This window comes from Danio rerio, chromosome 20 (assembly GCF_049306965.1).
Source record: "Danio rerio strain Tuebingen ecotype United States chromosome 20, GRCz12tu, whole genome shotgun sequence".
NCBI lineage: Eukaryota > Metazoa > Chordata > Actinopteri > Cypriniformes > Danionidae > Danio > Danio rerio.
The window spans coordinates 25,949,844-25,973,393 of NC_133195.1; the positions used below are offsets into that span (position 1 = coordinate 25,949,844).

Sequence of the window (23,550 nt, forward strand, 5' to 3'; positions counted from 1 at the left end):
ACGATATAATGATTATTGTGATAGGCCTACTATTTACTCCACAGCCTCAAATATGACTCTGAACCACAAAAACATTATGTTGCCATTATTATGTCATATTGCATGTTGCTGTAAAATAATATATATATATATATATATATATATATATATATATATATTACAATTTTTATTTGATGTGAAAAATCATTAAAATAATAATTAAAGAACATTTTTTTAAATAAAGACATTTTGTAAATTTCTTCCGGCAAAATATCAAAACATTTTTTGTTGTTAGCAAGATACAATGCTAAGGACTGAAGGCAATTTTCTCAGTATTTAGCTTTATATTTTTTATCGTTCCATCTCTGCCCAATATTGCCTTATCCTATCAAATCATACATCAATGGAAACTTATTTTTCAACTTTCAAATGATGTATGCGTTTCAATTAGCAAAAATTGCCTTTTAATTTTGGTTTTGTGACCCAGGGTCACAGTATACTTACTTTAACTAAATAATGGTAACAGTCTGTTGACATCATTCTAGTGCAACTGTAGAGCTTTAGTGAACATATTCACATCAGACTGTGATCAGATGCTTTCCTAACCTCCATTTTCTCATTGCTCTATTTTTTATTATATTAACTTTAGGAGGAAAAAAGCACACCACATATTTGCATATCCATCTATTTGTCGCTCTCATCTGCAGTATATACAGTTTTAAAGTTTGTTTTTAATAAATCACCTTTTTGCCACAATATTTAGATTTTATGCTGCGCCTGTTTCAGTTAATAGTAATCTATTCAAAAGTGACCTTTTATAATCACACTGAATACAAAAATTTATTAAAGAATGTTTCAATATGCAACTGCAAGACTAAAATTTTTTTTAAAAATACAGTGATTAAAATTTAATGTGGCCTATAGTTATGTTCAGGCTTAGTGTCTTAGTGTGTTACATGAGCTCATTTATCAAGTTGTAGCCTTTATTAATTTCAATATGATTTATTAATTTGTTGTGTGTTTGTTTGCATGTATGCAGGTTCCAGGCGGTGCGTAAGAAGTTCATCACAGAGCTGAAGGAACTGAGGCTGAAGGAGCAAAGTCCTCATGTGGTGCAGAGCATCATCAGCCTCATCATGGGCATGAAGTTCTTCAGAGTCAAAATGTATCCCGTTGAGGACTTTGAGGCTTCGTTCCAGTTCATGCAGGTCGAGACACATGCTAATACTGTATGTTCTTGTGGCTTTGTAATGAGCCGCTGAAGGCTGTTGATGGATGATTTTGTCAGCTGAGAAATTCTCTTTGAAGGGATGGTTTACCTAAAAATGAAAACATCATTCATTATTCTATATGATGTTCAAAACTCAGGTAATGGAGGTCAGAATAATTACAGTTTTATTCTGTATCAATACAGAATAATGTATTGTTAAAAAAGTATTTAATAGTATGTGGTATGACTCATGAATAGATCACATATTGATTTCTAGAAGCACAAAATATTAATATATTTTAAATTTTTAAACTCATTTAGTCCCCTTTTTTTTACTATCTGTGGGTCAGACAGTAGTTCTTTTGATTTATTTGCAAGCTCTCTGTTCTCATGCCTCATAAAATATCTTGAGTAACAGTCTCAGTGTATTGAATCTATCTTTGCCATTGGGACTGTGTGGAGCAATGCCTTTACATTAGCCAGTTATAGGCAGTGAAATCCGGCACTCAATATGGGCTGCATTTAACAAGCACAATAATCCATTTTTACTGAGCCAAAAGCTGCAAAGAGATGCTGTGTTTTATAGTAGACCTCATATTTCTCCAAGTACTGTATCGGAGGGTGCAGCCAGTACTGATTGTTTAATAGTGGTGCATCCTTTTTTTTAGTTACTAAAACAATTTTTTTGCAAATGTTTAGTAGATAATGTGAAGATTTGCATTTAATTGATTAAGTGCTTTGTTTTTTGGTTGTCTGTGTTGGTGAGGCAGGAATGTGCTCAGTATTTCCTGGAGGTGAAGGATAAAGATATCAAACATGCACTGGCTGGCCTGTTTGTTGAGATCCTCATCCCTGTAGCTGCTGTAAGTACCACACAACGTTCACTTTGTTCAATGGCGACACAGAATACAATATATATTATCTTAAACTGTAACCTATTATTGGTATGATATCTAATTTGAATTTCAGGAAATGTTACTCCTACCTTCACTGTTCTTTAGAAATAATTGGAATACATAATATAAGCATTATATACAGTCAAGCCTCAAATTATTCATTCCTCCGGCAAATCCGACAGTTATTTTTATTCAACCGCAAATGACACAGGCTTCTCCTAAATGATAATAATAAGATGATGTACAAGAGGCATCTTTGTGACATCATAGCGGATCATCCCTTAATCAATCAATCAATCAATCAATCAATCAATCAATCAATCAATCAATCAATCAATCAATCAGTCAGTCAGTCAGTCAGTCAGTCTGTCTGTCTGTCTGTCTGTCTGTCTGTCTGTCTGTCTATCATCCTTACTGTCCATCTGTCTATCCATTTATCTGTCAGTCTGTCTATCTTTCCAATAATCCATCCATCCATCCATCCATCTATTCATCCATCCGCCTATCCATCCAACTGTTCTTCCTAACTTCCTTACCTCTTTCTTTATTGCCATCCTTCCTTGGATCCTTCCTTCCTTCCTTCCTTCCTTCCTTGCTTCCTTGCTTCCTTTTTACATGTATTTATTTATTGTATATTTTTGCTATTACTTTTGATTAATTTAATTAAACTGATTGTCAAAAACATCAATATTTCCTTCTTAAGTACTGCAGATTCAGCTAGATTTCACATGCATATTGACATGTGATGCATTCTGGCTAAATTGGTGTATTGCTACATGAACTCTGATTCAAATTAAGGTAATTTCACAATATGACAACACAAGTATGCAGAACATTACACAACTTCCCATTAATTCAAATCAGAATATGTTTGTGTGATCTGTGACACTTCATTCTAGTCTCACTCTGGATTTTTCATTGCGTGATGCTGGGAAAAATATTTAATTTCCCACGTATTTAAGTATTAAATAGTACTTTTTAAGTTGAAATCCTAAAATTGAGGCAATCTTGTGTCTGATGGAGTGATTTAAAACAAACGCATCTCTTATAAGGCAAAAATCATGCAATTGTGCTTCACTTTTGCTCCACAGCGATCTTATCATCTTCTGTTTTAATCACAAATCGGTCCATGAAATGTATTCAGAACGTTTGACAAAGGCTCAGTGACTCCTGTGCAAAGTTCATCATGGTACATGTCCTGTCAAGTGGTTTTAGGTGGAGCCTGTGGAATGAGTTGCTACAGAAACACAATTGAAATGCGTTTGGCTTTGTATTGACAAGACGAATGGCTCTGAGTGATTTGTGTGCTGTTGTGCTGCGAGCGGGTGTAGCTCAGCATGAAGACTCATATGTTTGTGCTTGTGTGTTTTTGGAAGGCGGTGAAGAATGAAGTGAATGTGCCCTGCCTGAAGAACTTTGTGGAGATGCTCTACCAGACGACCTTTGACCTCAGCTCAAGAAAGAAGCACTCACTGGTACTGTCCTTTTTGTGCTTTGATACATGCTTTCCCACAATCCTCCTGTAGCTTACATCATTTTTCCACCCAGAAAGGTTTCATTCTATTCTGGAGCAGAAAAAGACAAGTTTAGTGAAATCTATCAGTTGCCCGTTCCAAACCTTTAAAGCATCAGAAAGTACCATAAATCTATCATGAAAGTGCTCTATAAGATTTTTGAAGTTGCCTTTAAAGAAGGGGTCTCAAACTCAAACTGGCGGGGGGCCATTTCGGTGACTCACAATTCATAGGAGGGCTGTTTTAACATTTTAAGCAGTTCATTTCAAGTTTTTTTGCTTCACACAACTGCTGACAAATATCTGTGGATGTTTAAATGATCACTTTGACATTTAAATAGTCATAATAAAGCTAATAATAGTTATTATTATTATTCTGTCCCAACCAATTGTTGCTTAACCAAACACTTAACAGATAGCATTTGGGTACCTTTACCTGCAATTGTTCTTCTCAATATCTTTTGTAAAACTACAGCAAAAAGGGGAAAAGTTTATATTGTATTATATTATATTTTATATTCACACTAACATGTTCAATTCATCCTGGAGTAAAATGTACATAGTTGTCATAGAACTCTCAAGACGCATATAAGTAAAATCTATGAAATGAGACCATTTGAATCAGATAATTGTTTCAAATAATTGTTACACCATCAGCATAAAGTTTAAGCCATAAAAAAGTGTTTGTTCAACATTATACAGGTGGTATAAAATGCTAATTATCAAATGACCCTTAAATATTTACAAAGATAGAGCTTTAGTAAAAATAGAGCTCTTATGCACATTTATTTCAGTGTTTAAATCAGCCACAGAATGAATATGCATGTGCGTAACTCTCGACTGCACGCTGACAAAAAAAAAAAAAAAAAAAAAAGGCGAAAGTAAAATTGAAATACAGTATAATATAATGCAGAACTTTAAAAGTCCAATTGGTGGAGGGTGGTTATATATGACAGCACAACAATGATAGTGATTTAAAAACGTTTTGGGGGGGCTGAATCTCTGAAATATTTTTGACATCAGTTGTGAGCCGGAGGGAGGAGGGCGGGCTGGGAGTTTGAAACCCCTGCCTAAAAGAGTAGCATTGAGTGAGATCAGCTTTCTATAACAAATACATGAGAAGTAATAAAAAATTTTGTAAAATTCATGGACTTGGCATAACTATTCCTGTTCCTATTTACTATTATGAAACATTAGAGTGGATCTCTGTGATTAATTTTTGAGAAGACTTAAATATGTTGTGTGAATTAGGGTTATGCAATTATTGGAAATTTAAATTTAAATTCAGTTTCGGCCTGCAACGAATATGCAAAAATCGGGATCAGGTCAAAAACCGAAATCAGGATAAAACGGTCAAATATGTCAAAACGATGCTTATTAATAATTCACATTATAAAAAAAGAACATAGAGTTGAAAAGGAAATGCATTTGTAACAGTAAATCGGAGCCATGTAGCTGTTAATGCCAACTGTGCTTCACATTATTAATCAAACAACAAAAGACAAGGACAAAATCACGCTTTCGACTGAAGGACTTTTGTACCGGTAGCTTTACTTAGAAACAAATCAAGTTTAAATTATAAAATGTTGACTATGCTTAAACCACAGCTTGTTTCATTTGTATATGCTTAATATTCTATTCAATTTTTTTTTATTACCAATTTGTGAGAATTGTGAAATTTCATGATCTTTGAAATGCATAGGTTTAATAGGAATCTATAGTTAAACATTTACTAATGCATTATTAAAATCCAAATTTGTTTATTAACATTAGCTAATGCACTGAGGAATAATAAGGAACTAATAATGATCAACTTTATTATTATTAACCAACGTTAACAAAGATGAATAAATACTGTAATAAATGTATTGTTCATTATTTGTTAATGTTAGTAAATACGTTAATTAATACAACCATATGTAATGTAAAGTTTTGGCCACATTTTTGTGTTTTGAAACAAAGGATTGATTCTAAACTGCTGAAATGAGTTGTCAGTAATTTCAGTTTCACTTACACAACTGATCTATGTGTAACACGTTTGCATAATGTTATTTTAATATTTTCAACATTTTGACATCAAGCGTTTATTGTTGAGATGACACATTTAGTTTGGTGTGACTTGAGCACTTTCACTCCTGTTAAAATTCCAATTAAAGTAACTGAATCTGCAAAATGAATCTCTGGTCATTTCAGCATTTTGTTATTGATGATAATTTGACAAGAGCACAGAACTTAAAATATTGATCACACACATTTAACATTTGAAAGGAAAGGTTTAGAAATATTCATATGCATTTATGACTATGTATTTTATGGGAATAATACTGTTACTGTAAACTTTATTTTAGGGGTGATTTGTTCTGCAGCGTAATAGATTTACAACACATATATCACACCACACACTTAAGACAAACATTGAACATTAATAAAATCAGCAACTACCTCTTCCCATTAAAATTTAGCAAATCAATCGCACAAGGAACAAATGAAAATTTAAATCTGTGTGTGCCTTGCCAAAGGAACCCTATACCGAGATCCTGAGGTAAAGATTTGAAAAGAATCAAAAAAAGGATGGGATATATCAGATGTAATCTCATGAATAATCTAATCTAATCTCACCTGAATTTCAAACAAATAGGATAACCTCGGCACTTTTACTCCTAATACTTTACTGCAGGTATTTAAAAGCTTAGACAGTAAGTGGTTAATAGATGCAGGCAAAACTATTGGCAGAGACCTGCAAATTTAAATTAACATTTAAATATTGTATATCAGAAATGTCCAAACTAGGGCCCAAGGATCCTTTGATTTGGCCGCTACTCATTCTGATAAGAGAGGGAGGTGATGGGGATGGTTTCTAGATTCAGTCAATTCAAATTTAATATAACCCTTAGTTTTTTTTATTGTAAAAAGCTAACTGAAACTAAATGTTTCAAATAAATGGTGTAAATTAATAAGATGTTGTTTAAATGTACTGTCACCCGACCAAGCCTTTGGTGAGCAAATCAAGTCATTTTTTGCTTGAGCATTCAGCATTGAACTCCACTGTAATATAAAGGTAACTTTGTTTTTATCGCAGTAAGTTCTCATTTATAAAGTTATACTGCATTAGTTGATACGATTTAAAGCAATGTTTTCTATTTATTTGAAATATTAGGAAATATATTAGGAAATTACCCACGGCAACTTTAATGTATTTACTTTCGGCCCACGGCTCTCAATCCGATTTGGTTTTTATCCCTTGATACCAAAAAGTTTGGGCATCCCTGGTGTATATAGTATTTATACACTTATATAGTATAATTATGTAGTGTGCTTGTCCATTTTCTGATAGATTGTCTTTATTCAAACTGATTTTTGCATCACCTTAATACACACAATATTCTACTTTTTAAAAGCTTGAATTTTAAATGCCTGTTATGATCTGCAAGTGTATGTTTGTATCATTAAAGGTAGTACAATAATGTCATCTTGTGGAATATTATTACCATTTAAAGTTACTTTGTTTCTCTTAAAATGTATTTTAAAATGTGAAATATTCCTGTTCATGGCAAAGTTGGATTTTTCATGCATTCTACCACGATTTGTCACTCAAGACAGTTCTTAGTATTAGTGTTGAAATATCAAGTTCACACCAGTTCATTTCAGTTTTTTCAATATTCAAACATGTCAAATTTGTCACAGTGTTCTTTTTGTTTTCTGTCTCTCTCCAGGCATTGTATCCCTTGGTCACATGTCTGCTGTGTGTTAGTCAGAAGCAGTTCTTCCTCAATAACTGGCACATCTTTCTTCAGAACTGCCTTTCTCACCTAAAGGTAACATTTTCTAACTGCAGAATGAACGCTGAGCCATTGCTTTAGCTTAGTGACAACCTGCAACAAAATCACTGGAGCTGACAGCTTCTCACAAACGGCACCATGAAAAATGCTGCCTACAAATTACTAAAGTAGCTACAGTACATATCCCAAGCATTCCGTCTTTCTGCATATCCTACCAAATTCTGTCAAATATTTAATACTTATAAAATCGAATACATAAAACAATGTGTGCTGTTGATACAAACATTCTGAAGCCTGGAGGCAGGTTTGGTGAATCATTTTAAAAATTTGCTTGTTAAATGGCTTGGTTTGGTTACGTAATTTTAGAGTAAGGTGTGGTGTTATAGAAGACTTGTCAAATGCTTCTTGCTTGTATTGTTCGGTTGATTATGACTGTTTTATCCACTCTGTCTCAATCACATCTTGAAATGTGTGTGTTTGTGCTCGTCCACGTTGTGTTGTTGTCGTCGGTTCAGCTGCCAGGATGTGATTCTTTTGGTTTCCTATAATTCCCTTTCCACAGTGATTCATTTTCCCTGCGGTCTGTGCCACTTTATCATGTGAATCTTGAAGATCGATCTGTGATGCTTTGATTAGGTGGTGGTGATTTTGTTAATGAGTGATCAAACTTTATGTAACTCCCTGCAGTGCTGATTAAATCCTTTCCCCACTTACCATTAATCCAGATCAGGACTGGATCAGAATTAGACTAGTGTGAATCTTACTTCTAATCCACTTTAGACTGCTTCTTCTCAAAAAGTCATTTGAACATTTCAGGATCAGAGGTTTTCCTCAGTGGTCTGGTGTAATGGCTTTAGCCAATCGAATCTAGGTTTATGGGATTTGTAGTCTCAGTGGTGGAAAATTCTTCTCCCGATTGATCCATGGATTCCCTTTAAAGTTCTGCTTGTCTGTCTGTTCCCCTGTCTGCTTCTAACCCTGCTGTAGTTTGTCTTCCCTGACTGAAAGACTTTAGTCAGAGAGATGCCAGATTTATTTTTTGAAGCCTGGTTTTCCTTTGCTTAAGTTATGCATGGCAACTACTCTGAGTAAAATCTTCATAATCACTCACGCTTTAAATCATACATTTGCATGTACTAATCTTGCTAAGTTTTTTTTTCTTCTCTGTTTTGTATTTGTTCTGTTGATTTTTTTTTTGTAAGGTTTTTGTCTTGTTTAATTTTGTTTCATGTTTTTATTTAGTTTTATTTCTATTTATGCTTTGTTTTTGTCTTTGTGACGTAGTCTGTTTTTTTGTTATTATTTAGTTATTTATTTATTTTTAAAGAGTCCCAATTATGTATTAAAAAGAGTCATATTTTGGTCAAAAAACACTTTTAGTGTCTTATAATATGCATTTATTTTTACCTTATTATCCCAACGACTCCCATATGATTCGTTCAGCGATTCATTTGTTCCCAAACCCCTCCTTAGTGTAATGCTAATCTGCGCTGATTGGTCACATGATCCAGTGTGTTGTGATTGGTCAACTGCATTAAGCATGAGACAGATAGAAATGCTCACCATGGCTGATCAATCATTTTGAAGAAGGCAGAGTGTATGTGTGATTTTTCCTGCCAAACAATTTTTCCCAGAAGTCTTCCGTATTTCTGATCCATCTCCCGCCACCCTCCCGTTTTGTTATTTCTTCCTTTTTCTTTCTACAGTGTTCGTGGACAGGGCCGGGGGTAGGGTTGTAACGGTATGAATTTTTCACGGTATGATAATCATCGGTTTCGCGGTATACGGTATGTTACAAATGTTACAAAATAATAGAACAGTGAAGCAAATTTGACTTTTTCCAAATAATATATTTTTAGTTACTATAAACAACACCACTTACAATGAACAAATAAAAATAAGAAAATAATAAATAATGTGTCAAAGTCCAAATAAAGTCCAAATAAACATGGTGCAAATCCTCAGTAAAAAATAGATATAAATAGTTACTATACTATAAATAGTTACATAACGAAACTAGATTCAATATGGAACATCCTTAGGTTTTATGTGCCAGCATGGATATGGTTGTCTGTGGATATGGATATGGATATGGTTGTCTGCAATGCAGACAAACAGCTGCATCTTCATTTGCGTCTTTTGAAAACAGCAAGAGCAGCAGTTCGTCTTTGCTGTGTCACTGTTTTGTCATGTTTCTGTGCTGCTGTGCATGCAAAAGTACTTAGTATGAGAATTATTTCATGCAAAACTTTTTTTTTTGCGTTTTATTCAGCCGCGCATAAATGTATTCCTATCTCTCATTCCGTGTTGTTCAAAAAGCTTGGTCCACAAACAAAAGCGAAACCTATGCTTATTGGTTGTGATATAGCGAGTTTGAACCAATCTGGGCATGGAGGAGGGACAATGCATCAATGTATCATGTCTGATTTGTCCGGAGACACAGTGACGAGCGTTTCTTTGTCAAATCAGCGTTGTCAAATGTTGATGACGTAACCGCACTGATGCCGGAGCCTCTGAAAGTCCGCGAATGTTATGTGATACAGCACTTGAAAGCTGAGATTCTCTTCTTTATGCCAATCTTTGAATTGTATGAATCGGATCAGCGGATCAAAAGTTATTAAACATTTAAGAGCAATACTTATTTTTAGCCGCGGGCGGCTGTCTCGGTCTTTAAGGGTTAAAACCGTTGATATGCAATTGTTCATGGTATGATAATCGTGCACGTTCAAATCGTGGGAAACCGTCATACCGGTATATTGTTACAACCCTAGCCGGGGGTTTAAATTTTCCTGGGTCTGCGCGTACAACAAATGGGTGGGGCTTGAGTTCTGTATCGACGTCACGACGACATGGCTAAAGACTCGTTACAGCAGCGATTCATTTGAACCCCTATGAGTCAACTCTTTTATAGATGAATCAATAGTTTTTAACACGGCGCACTTTCAGATTTAAGCCTTAGCTGGATATTTCACTTCTTCTATTAGAGCTTTGTTACACACTGCATGGAAGGTAATTTTCAAATAATAACACATTAACACATAATAGGGACTCTTTAAAATCTTTATTATTATATCTTTCTTTTTTACTATTTGTTTTATTTTGATGTGTTTTTGTTTATTATTGTTTGATGGTTTATTATTTTAATCCTGCTTTTTGTCTTCTCACCCATCTGAAACATCTTCATCAGCACATCACCCATTTAATAATATAAACAGCTAAAAAACTTTAATAATATATAAAATAAAATTTTTAATCAAATATTATTATTATATATTATATTATTTTCATTCCATAGTTAAAGAATAGATACACTTTGAAATACTTGTGCTGATTCTGTAGAGAATCTGACACTGAAGTATTACATCCCAAGCAACCCTGCACCTTGTTTTGCATGTTTTGTTTTTGCTGTTGTTGTAGCACAAAGCTTTTTGTTTTGTTCTTAAGTTTGTCTCTTGTTCTTTATCTAACCTGCATGTCTTCCCCACCATCACCCCCTATCCTTTGTCATCTTTTTTGTTCCCCCCCTGCACGTTTATTGGCTCCAGATGCCGTCAAACAACAGCATCCGTAAGCAGATTGAGACCCTGCAGGTGAGTTTCCATGGTTCCATGGTTACAGTCCCGCCCCTGAGAGGTCATGTGACTGACCTGTATTCCACATGGGTTTCCTGAGACTGCTGGCTCTTTTGTCCTGTCCATAGAGGAAACGTTTAGTAATTTATGGAGATGTGGACTTTATCATATCAGTGATCACTGTCTTAGGCTTGTTTTATCAGAGTCGGCATCAGTTTTGGACAAAACGCACTCACTGGCATTCAAAGCAAAATGAAAACATACGTATTTATTTTATGCCAAGGTTAATATTGTAACCTAAACTTTAATATTAGGGCAAAACGGCAATCGAATTGGATTGTGCTTATTGAAATAATTAGGAAAATCATCAAATATTTACTTTTTTATGGCCTTGATACTGTTGTAGAGGTTGGAGGAGTTTGCATTTGGAGTGCATTTGCAGTGGTTTGTTTAACATTTAATTTACCTAGATAAATATTTTAAATGTTCCCCATTAGGCGAGAGAGGAGGAAAAAATCCAGATAATTGCATACAGACTTGGCATCTCTTGCTAAAAAACACTAGAGATCCTCAATTATAGTGACACTGTCCTTATGCTGCTGCAAAACATGCACTTATATCGCCCCCTGTAGTCAGTGTAGATCATTACACCCTGCTTATTCTCTTCTGCAGTCTGATTAGCTGTGCGTGTGTGAGAGAGACAATTGCTTAGTCAGTGACTCGATTTGGACGCGCCATGATGTGTTAATCGCAGATTCATTAGCAGAGTTTTTATGAATCCCTCTTTCATCATCCATTGCTTCTGCTGAACAGCCGATTTATGAGTCATCTCTCTGTGCATCAATGCAGTTAAAGCAGAAATTACGGCACTTATTGGCCTATAAATGGAGTCCGTTGCGTCATATTCCTCATTAACTCATCGTAAGCAGCAAGAACTATTGATCTCCAGTCATGATGAAGCAGCAGCTGTTTATGAATGAAGGTGGCAAAGGGTTCATTTGTTATTGCTTGTTTGGGATAGAGTTTTTGCTGGCTACATCACTAGGGCTACTTGACGTCACTGGTTTTGAGTCTATAGCTCATGTCATGACTTCTTGTTGTCTTAGAGTTTTATTTCTTCACTTTTTCTAGAACAAAGACCCCAAAATGTCTCGTGTAGCACTGGAGTCTCTGTACAGGCTGCTTTGGGTTTACATCATCAGGATCAAGTGTGAGAGTAACACAACTACACAGAGGTAAGACGCAACCCTACAGAAAACCTAAATGCTCATACACTAAGAATAGAGGAAAACACTTAACTACGAACATGCCATTATTTGAGAGAGACAGCTCTTGTTTGTATGCAGGTAATATTTCATATTATCTCTTTTTTTCCTTTACAGTCGGCTCCTCAGTATTGTAACAGCACTTTTCCCGAAGGGCTCTCGCAGTGTGGTGCCCAGGGACACACCTCTTAACATCTTTGTTAAGATCATTCAGTTTATCGCTCAGGTAAAAGTCCATTCAGAATATATTATAGGTTCAGTTTCAGCCCTTTATTATGTTTCGATGTGCCTTTTCCTTCCTTTGTGTGTATCGACTTTGTTTTGGGATTTTATAAGTGACATTTTGTGGTGTTTTATTTCCTTTATAAAGGAAAGGCTTGACTTTGCCATGAAAGAGATCATCTATGACCTGCTGTGTGTGGGCAAGTCTCACAAGACCTTCACCATAAATCCAGAGGTGTGTAAAGACATACACTATGCAATTTTTTTATTAGGATTTTACAAAATCATTATTAAATGTTATTATAAAATTGTAGAAATTTACCAAATAAGTATAACTTTTTAAACTATACCTTTTTTTTTTAAAACAATTCATGGCTGTTTAAAATAGTTCCATTCTAATGTCGTTCACATCCGATGTGGCTGAAGCGTCAAACGCGAGTAATTTACATGTTAAGTCAATGCAAAGACTTGAATAGACATCCTGCGGCACGAAACCCTGCCCATGACTCATATCCGTTTTTATTGTAAAGTGAATTTGATGCGTGAATTAATTAAATTTATTACATGAATGAAGCGAATTTCATACACGAATTAAGCGAATTTGACGTGCGAATAAAGTAAATTTGATGCACTGGAGGAATCAAAGCGAATTTGATTCGTGGTTAAAACAAATTTGACGCATAAATCGAAATCGAATTTGAAGCAAACTTGCTGCACGAATGAAGCGAATTTGACACTCGAATGAGAAACGAAGCTAGAGTCGGCGGGCAGACAGAAGCCCTGCCCATGACGCAAATCTGTGTCTTTTGTGAAGTGAATTTGACGCACAAATGAAGCCCTGCCCATGACGCAAATCTGTGTCTTTTGTGAAGTGAATTTGACGCACAAATGAAGCCCTGCCCATGACGCAAATCTGTGTCTTTTGTGAAGTGAATTTGACGCACAAATGAAGCGAATTTGATGCGCGAATTAATCAAATTTGATGCTTGAATGAAGCTAATTGAATTTTACGCGCAAATTTAATTTTACACGTGAATAAAGCAAATTTCTTTTTACTCACAAATAAAGCGAGTTTGACACTCAAATGAAGCCAATTGAATTTTACGCGTGAATGAAGCGAATTTGATGCACAAATGAAGCAAATTGAATTTGACGTGCGAATAAAGCGAATTTGACATGTGAATGGAAATCGAATTTGAAGATAAAGGCACACGTGAATAAATCAAGTCAACTCAAAATGTTGACGCGTCTATTAACACATGAATAGCGCGATTTATTCGCGCATGCCTCGTCTGGTGTGAACACAGCATAATAGTTCTATTGTACTATTCATTGTTACTTAGTGTTACTTTAGTAACACTTTAATATGGCTGTTAAACATTTCATGTGTTTTCATTAGAAATAAATTCATAAAGAAAAAAATATATATATATTGTGAGATTTGTTTTGTATGATTACATTAACTGTTATAGAATGATTGTTATTCATAAAAAGATGAACATCACAGCTAATTATCACTCTCTCTGTCTTTCTCTCTCAGAGGATGAATATTGGTCTGCGGGCCTTTCTGGTGATAGCTGACAGCCTGCAACAGAAAGATGGCGAACCACCTATGCCCACTACAGGCGTCATCTTGCCCTCAGGCAACACACTGCGGGTCAAAAAGATCTTCCTCAACACCACCCTGACTGACGAGGAAGCCAAGGTCATCGGTATGGAACCTTGCTGTTACAACACAGCAAAATTATTAGCCCCATGTTGTTTTTTGTTTGTTTTAGCTATCTTCAAATAAAGTTTTTAGAGAGAAAAAAATAAAAAATAAATTAAAACGCATTGAGCGCCTGTCATGAGTTCTGTATTTATCTTGCCTCATTGTTTAGAGGTTGAGGAAATGCTTCTGTATGTGACCTATTTTATCTTTTTCCATTCTTCTACTAGATTTTGTGTGAACTAAGCTGATCTTTCTCTGTGTCTGCTTGTCTGTCTAGGTATGTCTCTATATTACCCTCAGGTTCGGAAGGCCTTGGATAACATTCTTAGACACCTGGATAAAGAAGTGGGACGATCCATGAGCATGACTAATGTTCAGATGTCTAACAAAGAACCAGAAGACATGATCACGTTAGTTTCTTGAGGTTTTATTGACCTATTAAGTATAATCAAAATCTTCCAAATGGTATGAAAAATAATGGTGCCGTTTATTTGTTGTAGTGGGGAGCGTAAGCCGAAGATTGATCTATTCCGGACATGTGTAGCTGCCATTCCCAGGCTAATCCCAGACGGCATGAGCAGACAGGATCTCATTGAGCTACTGGCCAAGTAATGACCTGTGACCCTCATGTCAACTCTCATTCATCACTTCACGAAAAATCCAGCCTTTTTGTGATTCACTTGTTTTTTAATACATTTATTTATACTTTACAGGCTCTCAAACAACCTAATTGCGTATAACACAAGCATTTTGTAATGAGGATCATCAATGTTTAAAGAAACTTATAGGGGTAGTTCATACAAAGATGACAGTTTGCTGTTAATACATTTTTTTCAAAGGTAGAAAGGTCACATACTTCTCAAATGGCCTGAATGTGAGTAAATTAACAGCAAATGTTCATTCTTTTAATGTTTTCTCATGCAAAGTGTTTATTTATGGATATTAATCAAATACAGAATTTCAGTTATTCAGAAAAGACTAATCTGGCATTCTAATTTCCATAAATGTAAGACTTCCTGATTAATAACCACAATATGAGTCAGACTTCCTGTGAAGTCATAATGACATGTAGTCATATATATACATACATAAATCTGTCAGCTCTTTGACCTTTCTGCGCTTTTACCGACGATGATGCTGTTATTAAAGTGATGATGCGTAGTGTTTATTTATTGTACTTGGTAAACGTTGCGTGACTCTTTGTTTGTCCCACCCTTCCAGACTGACCATCCACATGGATGAGGAGCTGCGTGGTCTGGCGTTCACCACTCTGCAGGCTCTGATGGTGGACTTCCCGGACTGGAGAGAAGACGTGTTGTCTGGTTTTGTGTATTTCATAGTGAGGGAGGTGACTGATGTTCACCCCACTTTACTGGATAACGCTGTCAAGATGCTGCTGCAGCTCATCTCACAGTGGAGACAGGCGGTACAGAGCAGCAACCGCTGCCATGATTCACAGGTGCAAACATACAACAAATGTGTTGCTTTTTTAATAAAAAACATTGACCTTATTATGGAATGCGGAGGTGCACTCGTTTTTGCGAGATCTTCTGATTCAGTCGCCCATGAGAGAAATTACTAGGAATACTAAACCCCAGAAAACAGTCAAAAAAAGTGTGTTCATAACTATATAAAAAACAAAAATAAACATATAATACGCAAAGATAACATAAAGCTGCATAGCGAGCTGTTTTTCACGTCTAAAAATCAATGGAAGTGAACGTGAAAGTTTGAGCCAAAAAGACTTTTACGCGCCCATTTTTACGTGAATATGGTCAATAACAAAAATAGACTTAGGCTTTGAAAACAAACTTAAAATCCTAAAAGATCATTTGAGAAACATCTTTTTATTTTCTATAATGAAAGTCAATAGTAAACTAAATTTAATTCACCAATATATACAATAATATGTTTCTTGATGTGCACTTTCATCTTAACACCTTTAAACAATCTAATTATTTATTGGTGTCATGTTAGGTCAAGTAAATTCCTTAAAACTCATTTACATTATATTTCTTATAGTTATATTTCTTTTATTGGTTACATTTTAAAATACTAAACAAAATTGAAAGGCAAAATTCTCAAGCATTGAAGTACAAAACACTGTAAACAGTGTTTCAGTCAAAGATGTAGTCGGCACTGAGCATCTCAGGCTTCTAAGAGTTGGGGGTACCGATGCTCTCCGTGGCCAATATGGAAAAGTCCTCCTTACTATTTTATGCTCCTATTGACGTCATTTTGACTGATGTAAGTTGGAATTTCCCAATTTTATTCTGAACTTTAATAAACTTAACCAAGATTGCTGATGTCCATTTAAGTTTAGGTGTGGAACCACACACGCATAACATGCACACATCGGTGCTATAGGCAGTCTAACATTCGATCCTCCTTTTTAAGGGCAGTCATTTACAGTTGAAATCAGAATTATTAAACCCCCTTAGATTTTTTTTTTCTTTTTCTTTTTAAAACATTTTTCATTTTTTTCTTATGGAGATTTTTTGTTATATTTAGGCTAGAATAAAAGCAGTTTTACATTTTTTAAAACTTTTTTAAGGTCATAATTATTAGCCTCTTTATGCTGTGTTTTTTTTCCGATAGTCTATAGAACAAACCATCAATATAGAATAACTTGCCTAATTACCCTAGCCTGCATAGTTGGCCTAATTAACCTAGTTAGGCCTTTAAATGTCACTTTAAGCTGTATAGAAGTGTCTTGAAGAATATTTAGTCAAATATTATTTACTGTCATCATGGCAAAGATAAAATAAATCAGTTGTTAGAAATGAGTTATTAAAACTATTATGTTTAGAAATGTGTTCAATTCTTCTCAGTTAAACAGAAATTGGGGAAAAAATAAACAGGGGGGCTACAGGACTTCAACTGTAGCTAACAATTACTGTACAAACAAGATAAGGTATTTCTTACAAACTAAAACAGCATATAATGTAATGTAATGTTTATGTAATGTAATGTTTAAGCATAACATTTTCTAAAAAGGTGTAAAAGAAATTAATATAAATATATAGAAGCAGAGGAGTTGCATTTCCCTGATTTTATCCAACAATATTTATTTATTTACTTGCAGTATTTATTTAATGTAATAAAACGTATGCTTTTATAAAGCATGTTATGATAAAGTATTTTTTTAATTGATCATAAGTGATCGTACAGACTTTTATAATACAAAAACACTGTTCTATACTCTATATTCATCAACTCTATATTCATCAAACTCTATATTCATCTATATAATGTAAAATGCAAAAATCCCCCAACAATTAGGCAGTATGGCTTTCCTCACTGTAAACTATAAATGCTTTGAGCACAATTATGAGCATATTTAAGTGATTACTAAATAGAATCATTTAATTCTGAAGATTGGAGTAATGATTTGTTTTTACCATAAATAATTTCAAGTTTATTAAAAAAAGAAAACATTTTAAATGGTAATAATATTATTGGACTTTTCATGAAAACAACAAAAACAAAATTGTACTCTTTTAAAAACGTCTAAAAGACTTGCTGACCTTAAACTTTTGAATGCTTTGTGTTTTTCTTATTTTAAGTTTTTCTTGTAGCATATCATACATTTTAGCTTGTGTTTTACCTTTGTTTGTTTCTGTTTTAGAGCCCGTCTCTCCCTCTGGAGCGATCTCCTCTCTGGACAGTTCTGCATGTGGTGGAGGGTCTGGCTCTGGTGGTGCTGTGCAGCTGTCGACCTGCAACACGCAGACTCGCTGTCAACGTTCTCAAAGAGGTCCGATCGCTGCACACGGCCCTCGGCATTGCCAAGGTAACCATCCTCCCTGCATAACTTCCTGTTATTCTCCCACATCGCATGACCTCCTTTGTTTGCTCTTCAAATTTATTGCTTCGTCTTTATCTTTGTTTTTCCTCTTTCTCAGGGAGATGAAGAGCTGGCTATAGACGTGATGGACAGATTGAGTGCTTCAGTCCTTGAGAGCTTTATTCATCTTACTGGGGCTGATCAGGTAGGGAAATGTGAAACAGTATGTATTTTCAATGTTTGTGTACAATTCAAACAAAAAAATAATAATAAAAATGGCACATTGTTTTAAAATTAACATATTTTTGCCCCTTTTTGCTGTAGACAAGTCTGCTGTATTGTCCCAGTGGAATAGACTTACAGACTCTGGCAGAGTGGAGTTCGTCTCCTATCAGCCATCAGTTTGATGTCGTAAGCCCCTCCCACATCTGGGTGTTTGCCCATGTGACGCAAGGTCAGGACCCCTGGGTCATCAGTCTGTCTAGTTACCTGCGGCAAGAGAACCTGCCCAAGCATTGCCCCTCTGCACTGAGCTATGCTTGGGTCTTTGCCTCCACGCGCCTTCAGCTCCTATCTCCACAAGTTGACATCAAGTATGTTTTTAAATTCAAATTTGCCTCTTGCAGGGTAATGGGGGAAAATATAAATGCATACATGGGTCATGTTTTATATAATATAACGTTTTACACTACTGGTCAAATGTTTGAGGATTTTTAAATGTTTTAAAATAAGCTTCTCCTGCTCACCAAGGCTGCATTTGTTTAATCAAAAATGCAGTACAAATTGTAAAATTGAGAAATGTTATTGCATTATAAAATAACTGTTCAAAAGTAGATTATCATTTAATTTAATAACTTATTTCAGTGATGAATTTTAATGATGAATTTTCAACTTCATTACTCCAGTCTTCAGAGTCACATGATCCTTCAGAAATCACGCTAATAATAATAATAATAATTATTATTATTATTATTATTATTTGTAATAGTAATAAAAGCAATAATTACTGGAGTAATCATTTAATTTGAAACTACATACAATAAGAAAGCAGATATTAATTTTTTTATTAATATTTAACAATTTAACTGTTTTTAATGTTTAATAAATCCTGCCTTGATAAACAAAATCATTTATATAATACTTTAATAATGAAAAAAAAAATGACTTCAAACTTTTGACCGGTAGTGTATATTATAATGAAAACACAATTAGGGGCAACAAGCCCCTTTCTTAATTGGTGATTAATTGGAAACAATTGTTCAAATAATTTGTTCAAAACTGCCAATCATGGCAAAGAGGAAAAGAGGAAAGCGAATTGAAGAGATCATGGATTCATTTGGCACACTCCATTTATTCAAATGTGAAAGTACAGGCTCATCACGAGGTCCCACATATAGAAATCTTAAGGCAATATATGCAGATCACATATTGAAATTGAAATGGTTTTGTTCCATGCAACAGATATGCAGCGTTGCAAGGCCTTCACGATTTATTTAATAAAAAAATTGGTTTATGACTGCATCAACTTTGACTTTAAAGCCACTAATAAAAGGCAACATTTTTAACAAATGGCAAGCAAAATGGGATCAGTGCTCAAAAAATAAACTTTTTGAAATCCATCATGAAATAGGAACAAAAGGTTTTTTTTTTTTTTTTTTTACTCAAGACATGATGAGATTTTTTTTTACAAAAGATGCCATATCGGACACACTAGACTCACACATGAACTTTTACTCAAAGCAGAAGAACCCCCAAAATGTCAATATTGCAACAGAAACCGAACTGTTAAACATATTTTTGTCAAATGCCCTATTTTTAATGTTATTAGACAACCATTTTTTATCTGGAGAGACTTTGTATGAAATATTTTTTATGTGAATCCTTCTAAAAATTGTACAATTTTTATCAAAAGTAAACCTTAAAAAACAGTGTTAGATTTTTTTTTTATTATATATATTATCATTATTATTATTATTATTATTTATGTATTTTTATCTTGCATTATTATTGCTGTTGATGACTTTTACATGTTAGAATATTTTTATACTTTTAGAAATGTGTATTTATAAAATGTGGTAAACTTGATCCTTTTTTTGCCATGACAAGCTGATATGGCAATAAACTCAAAATTCTCTCTCTCCAATGGCTGCATTCCGAAACATAAGCAGCTACGTTTATCTTGATATAATGTATTAAGCTATTACTAAACATTTGAGTGCATAACAAATTCCAGTCTGAGACATTTTTAATGAAGTGGTTTACCTGGAAATAATTTAATAATTTTTATTATTAAATTTTTATACTTAAAATAAACTGTTTCGCTATAATGGGTGGAATTGAACTTTGCTGTGTGGCCTTTGACCCTTGCAGCAGCCCAATTAATGCCAAGAAGGTGAACAGCATGAGCAGCAGCAGCGACTCATACGTGGGGCTTTGGAGGAACTACCTAATCCTGTGTTGCAGCTCTGCCACCTCTTCATCTTCATCTTCCTCATCCTCCTCCTCATCTGCCCCCGGCTCTGTCCGCTGTTCCCCACCCGAGACGCTGGCATCTACTCCAGACAGCGGATACTGTTACGACTCAAAGGTCAGAGGTCAAAGCAACCTAGCACCTCTATTTCAGATAGTATAATTAACATTGTAAATGATGAACATTGTTTGTGTACACGAGTCTCTCTGTGTGTTTGTGCAGATCATTAGCATTCCGTCCCCTTCCTCCTTGTTCAAGCATGTGGTTCCCATGATGCGCTCAGAGAGTATGGACATCACTGAGTCTCTTGTCCTGGGGCTTGGCCGGACCAACCCTGTTGCCTTCAGGTGTGTCTTAGCTGACATGGAGCTTATTACTTGGTGTAAATGAGACCAGTGATAAGTGGTCAGACTTCATAAGTGGTTCAGAGATATCATGATGACCAAATGCATCACTTGATATAGGTGTCTGTTACTTCATGTTACACAGTATGTGTATATATAGCTCCAAGCTAAATTAAGAGACCTATTGACAATTCTCAATTTATTTGTATTTACAATTTCTAGTTTTGGGTAAATAGTTATTATTTATAGTTATTGTAATAATAAAAATGTTTATTTAGTTTATTCTTAAAATATCTTGGGCTATTTCTATATTTAGTGTTTTTTTTGCATACAATATATATATATATATTTTTTGTTATTTTGACCAATTATCATTTTCAAAAAAAGTAATATTACTCTAAGTGACAGTATATTTAATTATAAATTTTTTATTAATTTAAAAAATGCATATTTTCTATATAATAAATCTAAAATAATAAAATAAATAGAATAAATTTATTTTTGAATAAAACAAACATTTTACTTAAACCTTTACTTAGTAAATCCGGAAAAACAGACTTTCCAAGTTGTCTTTTCCAAAGCTGTATATATAAATAATAATAATAATATTTTATAACATCAGCTCTGTTATGCAATTATGTGTGTGTGGAGTTGCAGTTAATCCTGTGATGTGTCTTACAGAGAGCTTTTAGAGGAGTTAAACCCCATCATCAAAGAGGCGCTTGAGAGAAGGCCAGAGGTGAGTTGGCCAATCAGCACAGCTCAGCACTTCGCACTAAATATAAAGACAATGGGTAAATATTTTGTTTCTGCAGAACATGAAACGACGCCGGCGTCGTGACATTCTCAGAGTCCAGCTGGTCCGGATTTTTGAGCTACTGGCCGATTCGGGAGTCATCAGTCAGACGTGAGTCTCACACATGCATGTGCTCACATATAGAGTACGGTTAAGTTCAAAAGTTCAATAAGAATTTTTTTTTTTTTTTTTTCCCCACTTTAATGACTTACAATGTATTTTGAGAATGAGCTTAATGAATGTCCAAAACAATGCCATTCTTAACTTTGGATCTTTTTAGCAATCTGTGTGTTTAGAATGCTCCAAATTTGAGATGGAAGCGTTTTAATGAACCGAACACAAGTGTGAACACTTAAATAATTTTATACAGAAAGACTTGAAATCATATAACTTCATTATTTTTCCAAAGAAAGAAAAAAAAAAGTCACTTTAACAGAATCCAGAAAAAAGTATAATTCTGCACACTGTATAAGACTAAAGATAAGGCAGATGAAAGTTTAGCTTTGCTATCATAATTTTTTTAACCCTAACATTATTAAAACCTTTTTTAAAGTGTTTATTCAGTTTATTCATTTGTTCAATGCATTTTTAATAGAAAATAATTATAAGAAGACAACAAATTTTGTATTAGTTTAAATAAATTAATTTTTAGTAATTATTTTTTATGTGTTGTCTGCGCAGGGTGAGTGGTGGTCTGGACGGCGAGTCTCACTCTCTGAACAGCACTTTACTAGAGTACGTGGATCTCACCCGACAGCTTTTGGAGGCAGAGAACGACAAAGATTCAGACACGCTGAGAGACATCCGCTCTCACTTCAGCGCACTAGTGGCCAATATCATCCAAAATGTACCAGGTACATGCTTACAGTCATTTTTAGACTTGTTAATAACTGATAAGACATGTTCACTGATTGTTATTATCTATTTGGGTTTGTGCAGTGCATCAGAGGAGGAGTATTTTCCCTCAGCAGTCATTGAGACACAGTCTGTTCATGCTCTTCAGTCATTGGGCTGGACCCTTCAGCATCATGTTCACACCGCTGGACAGATACAGTGACCGCAACATGCAGATCAACAGGCACCAGTACTGCGCACTGAAGGTACATGCTCATGACGAAACACATATGATGTAGAGCTTATTTTAAAAATATATCTATTATTATTTTATTTAAATATGCAATTTATATCTAGATTAATCTGATTATTTTCATAAGAATAAGAAAATATTTAGAAATTATTTTGAAGGAAATAGAGACATACACTTTTGATGGTTGCTTGGCGCCACCTATTGTCGTAACATTGTAACTGCTACAACCATTATTTGAAATGTTGATTTGCCTCCAAACATTGCTTTTGATTAAACTATAAACAAGTGTTTATATCTAAACTATAATCCGTTATCCACTGCAAAAAATACATTTTTTTTACAAAATTATTGTCTTTTGTCTAGTACAAATTTCTAAATTCTTAAATCAAGAAGCATTTTCTAGACAAGTAAAAATATTGTAAAAATATTTATAATAGGATGTATTTATACTATTGTAAGAATTTGGGAATGCAGAAAAATATCGACTTAATAATTATAAATTAAGTCAGTTTTTCCTTAAAACACTTTTAATCTCCCACTAGGGTTAGCAAAATCAACAGGCAGATTAGTTTGCATGTTGTAAGGTAACAATTACTGATATTGAGTTTTATTCGGAAAATAAAACAATCTATTCTGTTTTTTTTTAAAGAGTTTTTAGACATTTGTACTAGAATCAAGACAAACATTAAGAAAGGCATGCTATGTTGTGTCCTAGTATTTCTATGACTATTATACTGTTTGTATCGAAGAAATAATAATTAAATAGCATTGATCACAAAGAATAAGGACTGAAGCAGTTTCATAACCATACATTACAGTTGCTCTCTTGGTATCACACAGATTTGAATGTGCAGTTGTGATTGTTGAAGTTCAAAAATAGGATTATTTATTTTAGTTAAGATCATGTGGGTGTTTAAAT

At 34.4% G+C, this 23,550-nt stretch overlaps 1 protein-coding gene across 51 annotated transcripts in view; it reads left to right on the plus strand.

Moving 5' to 3' along the window:
- fryl (furry homolog, like) overlaps positions 1 to 23,550 on the plus strand; it is a 168,839-nt gene that overhangs the window by 94,590 nt on the left and 50,699 nt on the right. For 26 of the 51 annotated variants that reach the window (XR_012395574.1, XR_012395573.1, XR_012395575.1 and 23 more), the window contains 21 exons: positions 1,019 to 1,187; positions 1,960 to 2,052; positions 3,462 to 3,560; positions 7,312 to 7,413; positions 10,923 to 10,967; positions 12,081 to 12,184; positions 12,332 to 12,440; positions 12,585 to 12,671; positions 13,977 to 14,148; positions 14,425 to 14,557; positions 14,648 to 14,755; positions 15,369 to 15,606; positions 17,776 to 17,940; positions 18,053 to 18,139; positions 18,259 to 18,527; positions 20,305 to 20,521; positions 20,627 to 20,751; positions 21,430 to 21,487; positions 21,564 to 21,655; positions 22,226 to 22,398; positions 22,484 to 22,644. Coding sequence is in view for 37 of the 51 variants with exons in the window: in XM_073932691.1 (XP_073788792.1) it covers positions 1,019 to 1,187; positions 1,960 to 2,052; positions 3,462 to 3,560; positions 7,312 to 7,413; positions 10,923 to 10,967; positions 12,081 to 12,184; positions 12,332 to 12,440; positions 12,585 to 12,671; positions 13,977 to 14,148; positions 14,425 to 14,557; positions 14,648 to 14,755; positions 15,369 to 15,606; positions 17,776 to 17,940; positions 18,053 to 18,139; positions 18,259 to 18,527; positions 20,305 to 20,521; positions 20,627 to 20,751; positions 21,430 to 21,487; positions 21,564 to 21,655; positions 22,226 to 22,398; positions 22,484 to 22,644 (2,806 nt within the window). In the remaining 14 variants the exon portion in view is untranslated. Of the gene's footprint in view, positions 1 to 1,018; positions 1,188 to 1,959; positions 2,053 to 3,461; positions 3,561 to 7,311; positions 7,414 to 10,922; positions 10,968 to 12,080; positions 12,185 to 12,331; positions 12,441 to 12,584; positions 12,672 to 13,976; positions 14,149 to 14,424; positions 14,558 to 14,647; positions 14,756 to 15,368; positions 15,628 to 17,775; positions 17,941 to 18,052; positions 18,140 to 18,258; positions 18,528 to 20,304; positions 20,522 to 20,626; positions 20,752 to 21,429; positions 21,488 to 21,563; positions 21,656 to 22,225; positions 22,399 to 22,483; positions 22,645 to 23,550 lie in introns of all 51 variants that reach the window. The other 25 variants (XR_012395572.1, XR_012395571.1, XM_073932692.1 and 22 more) reach the window with 2 other exon arrangements.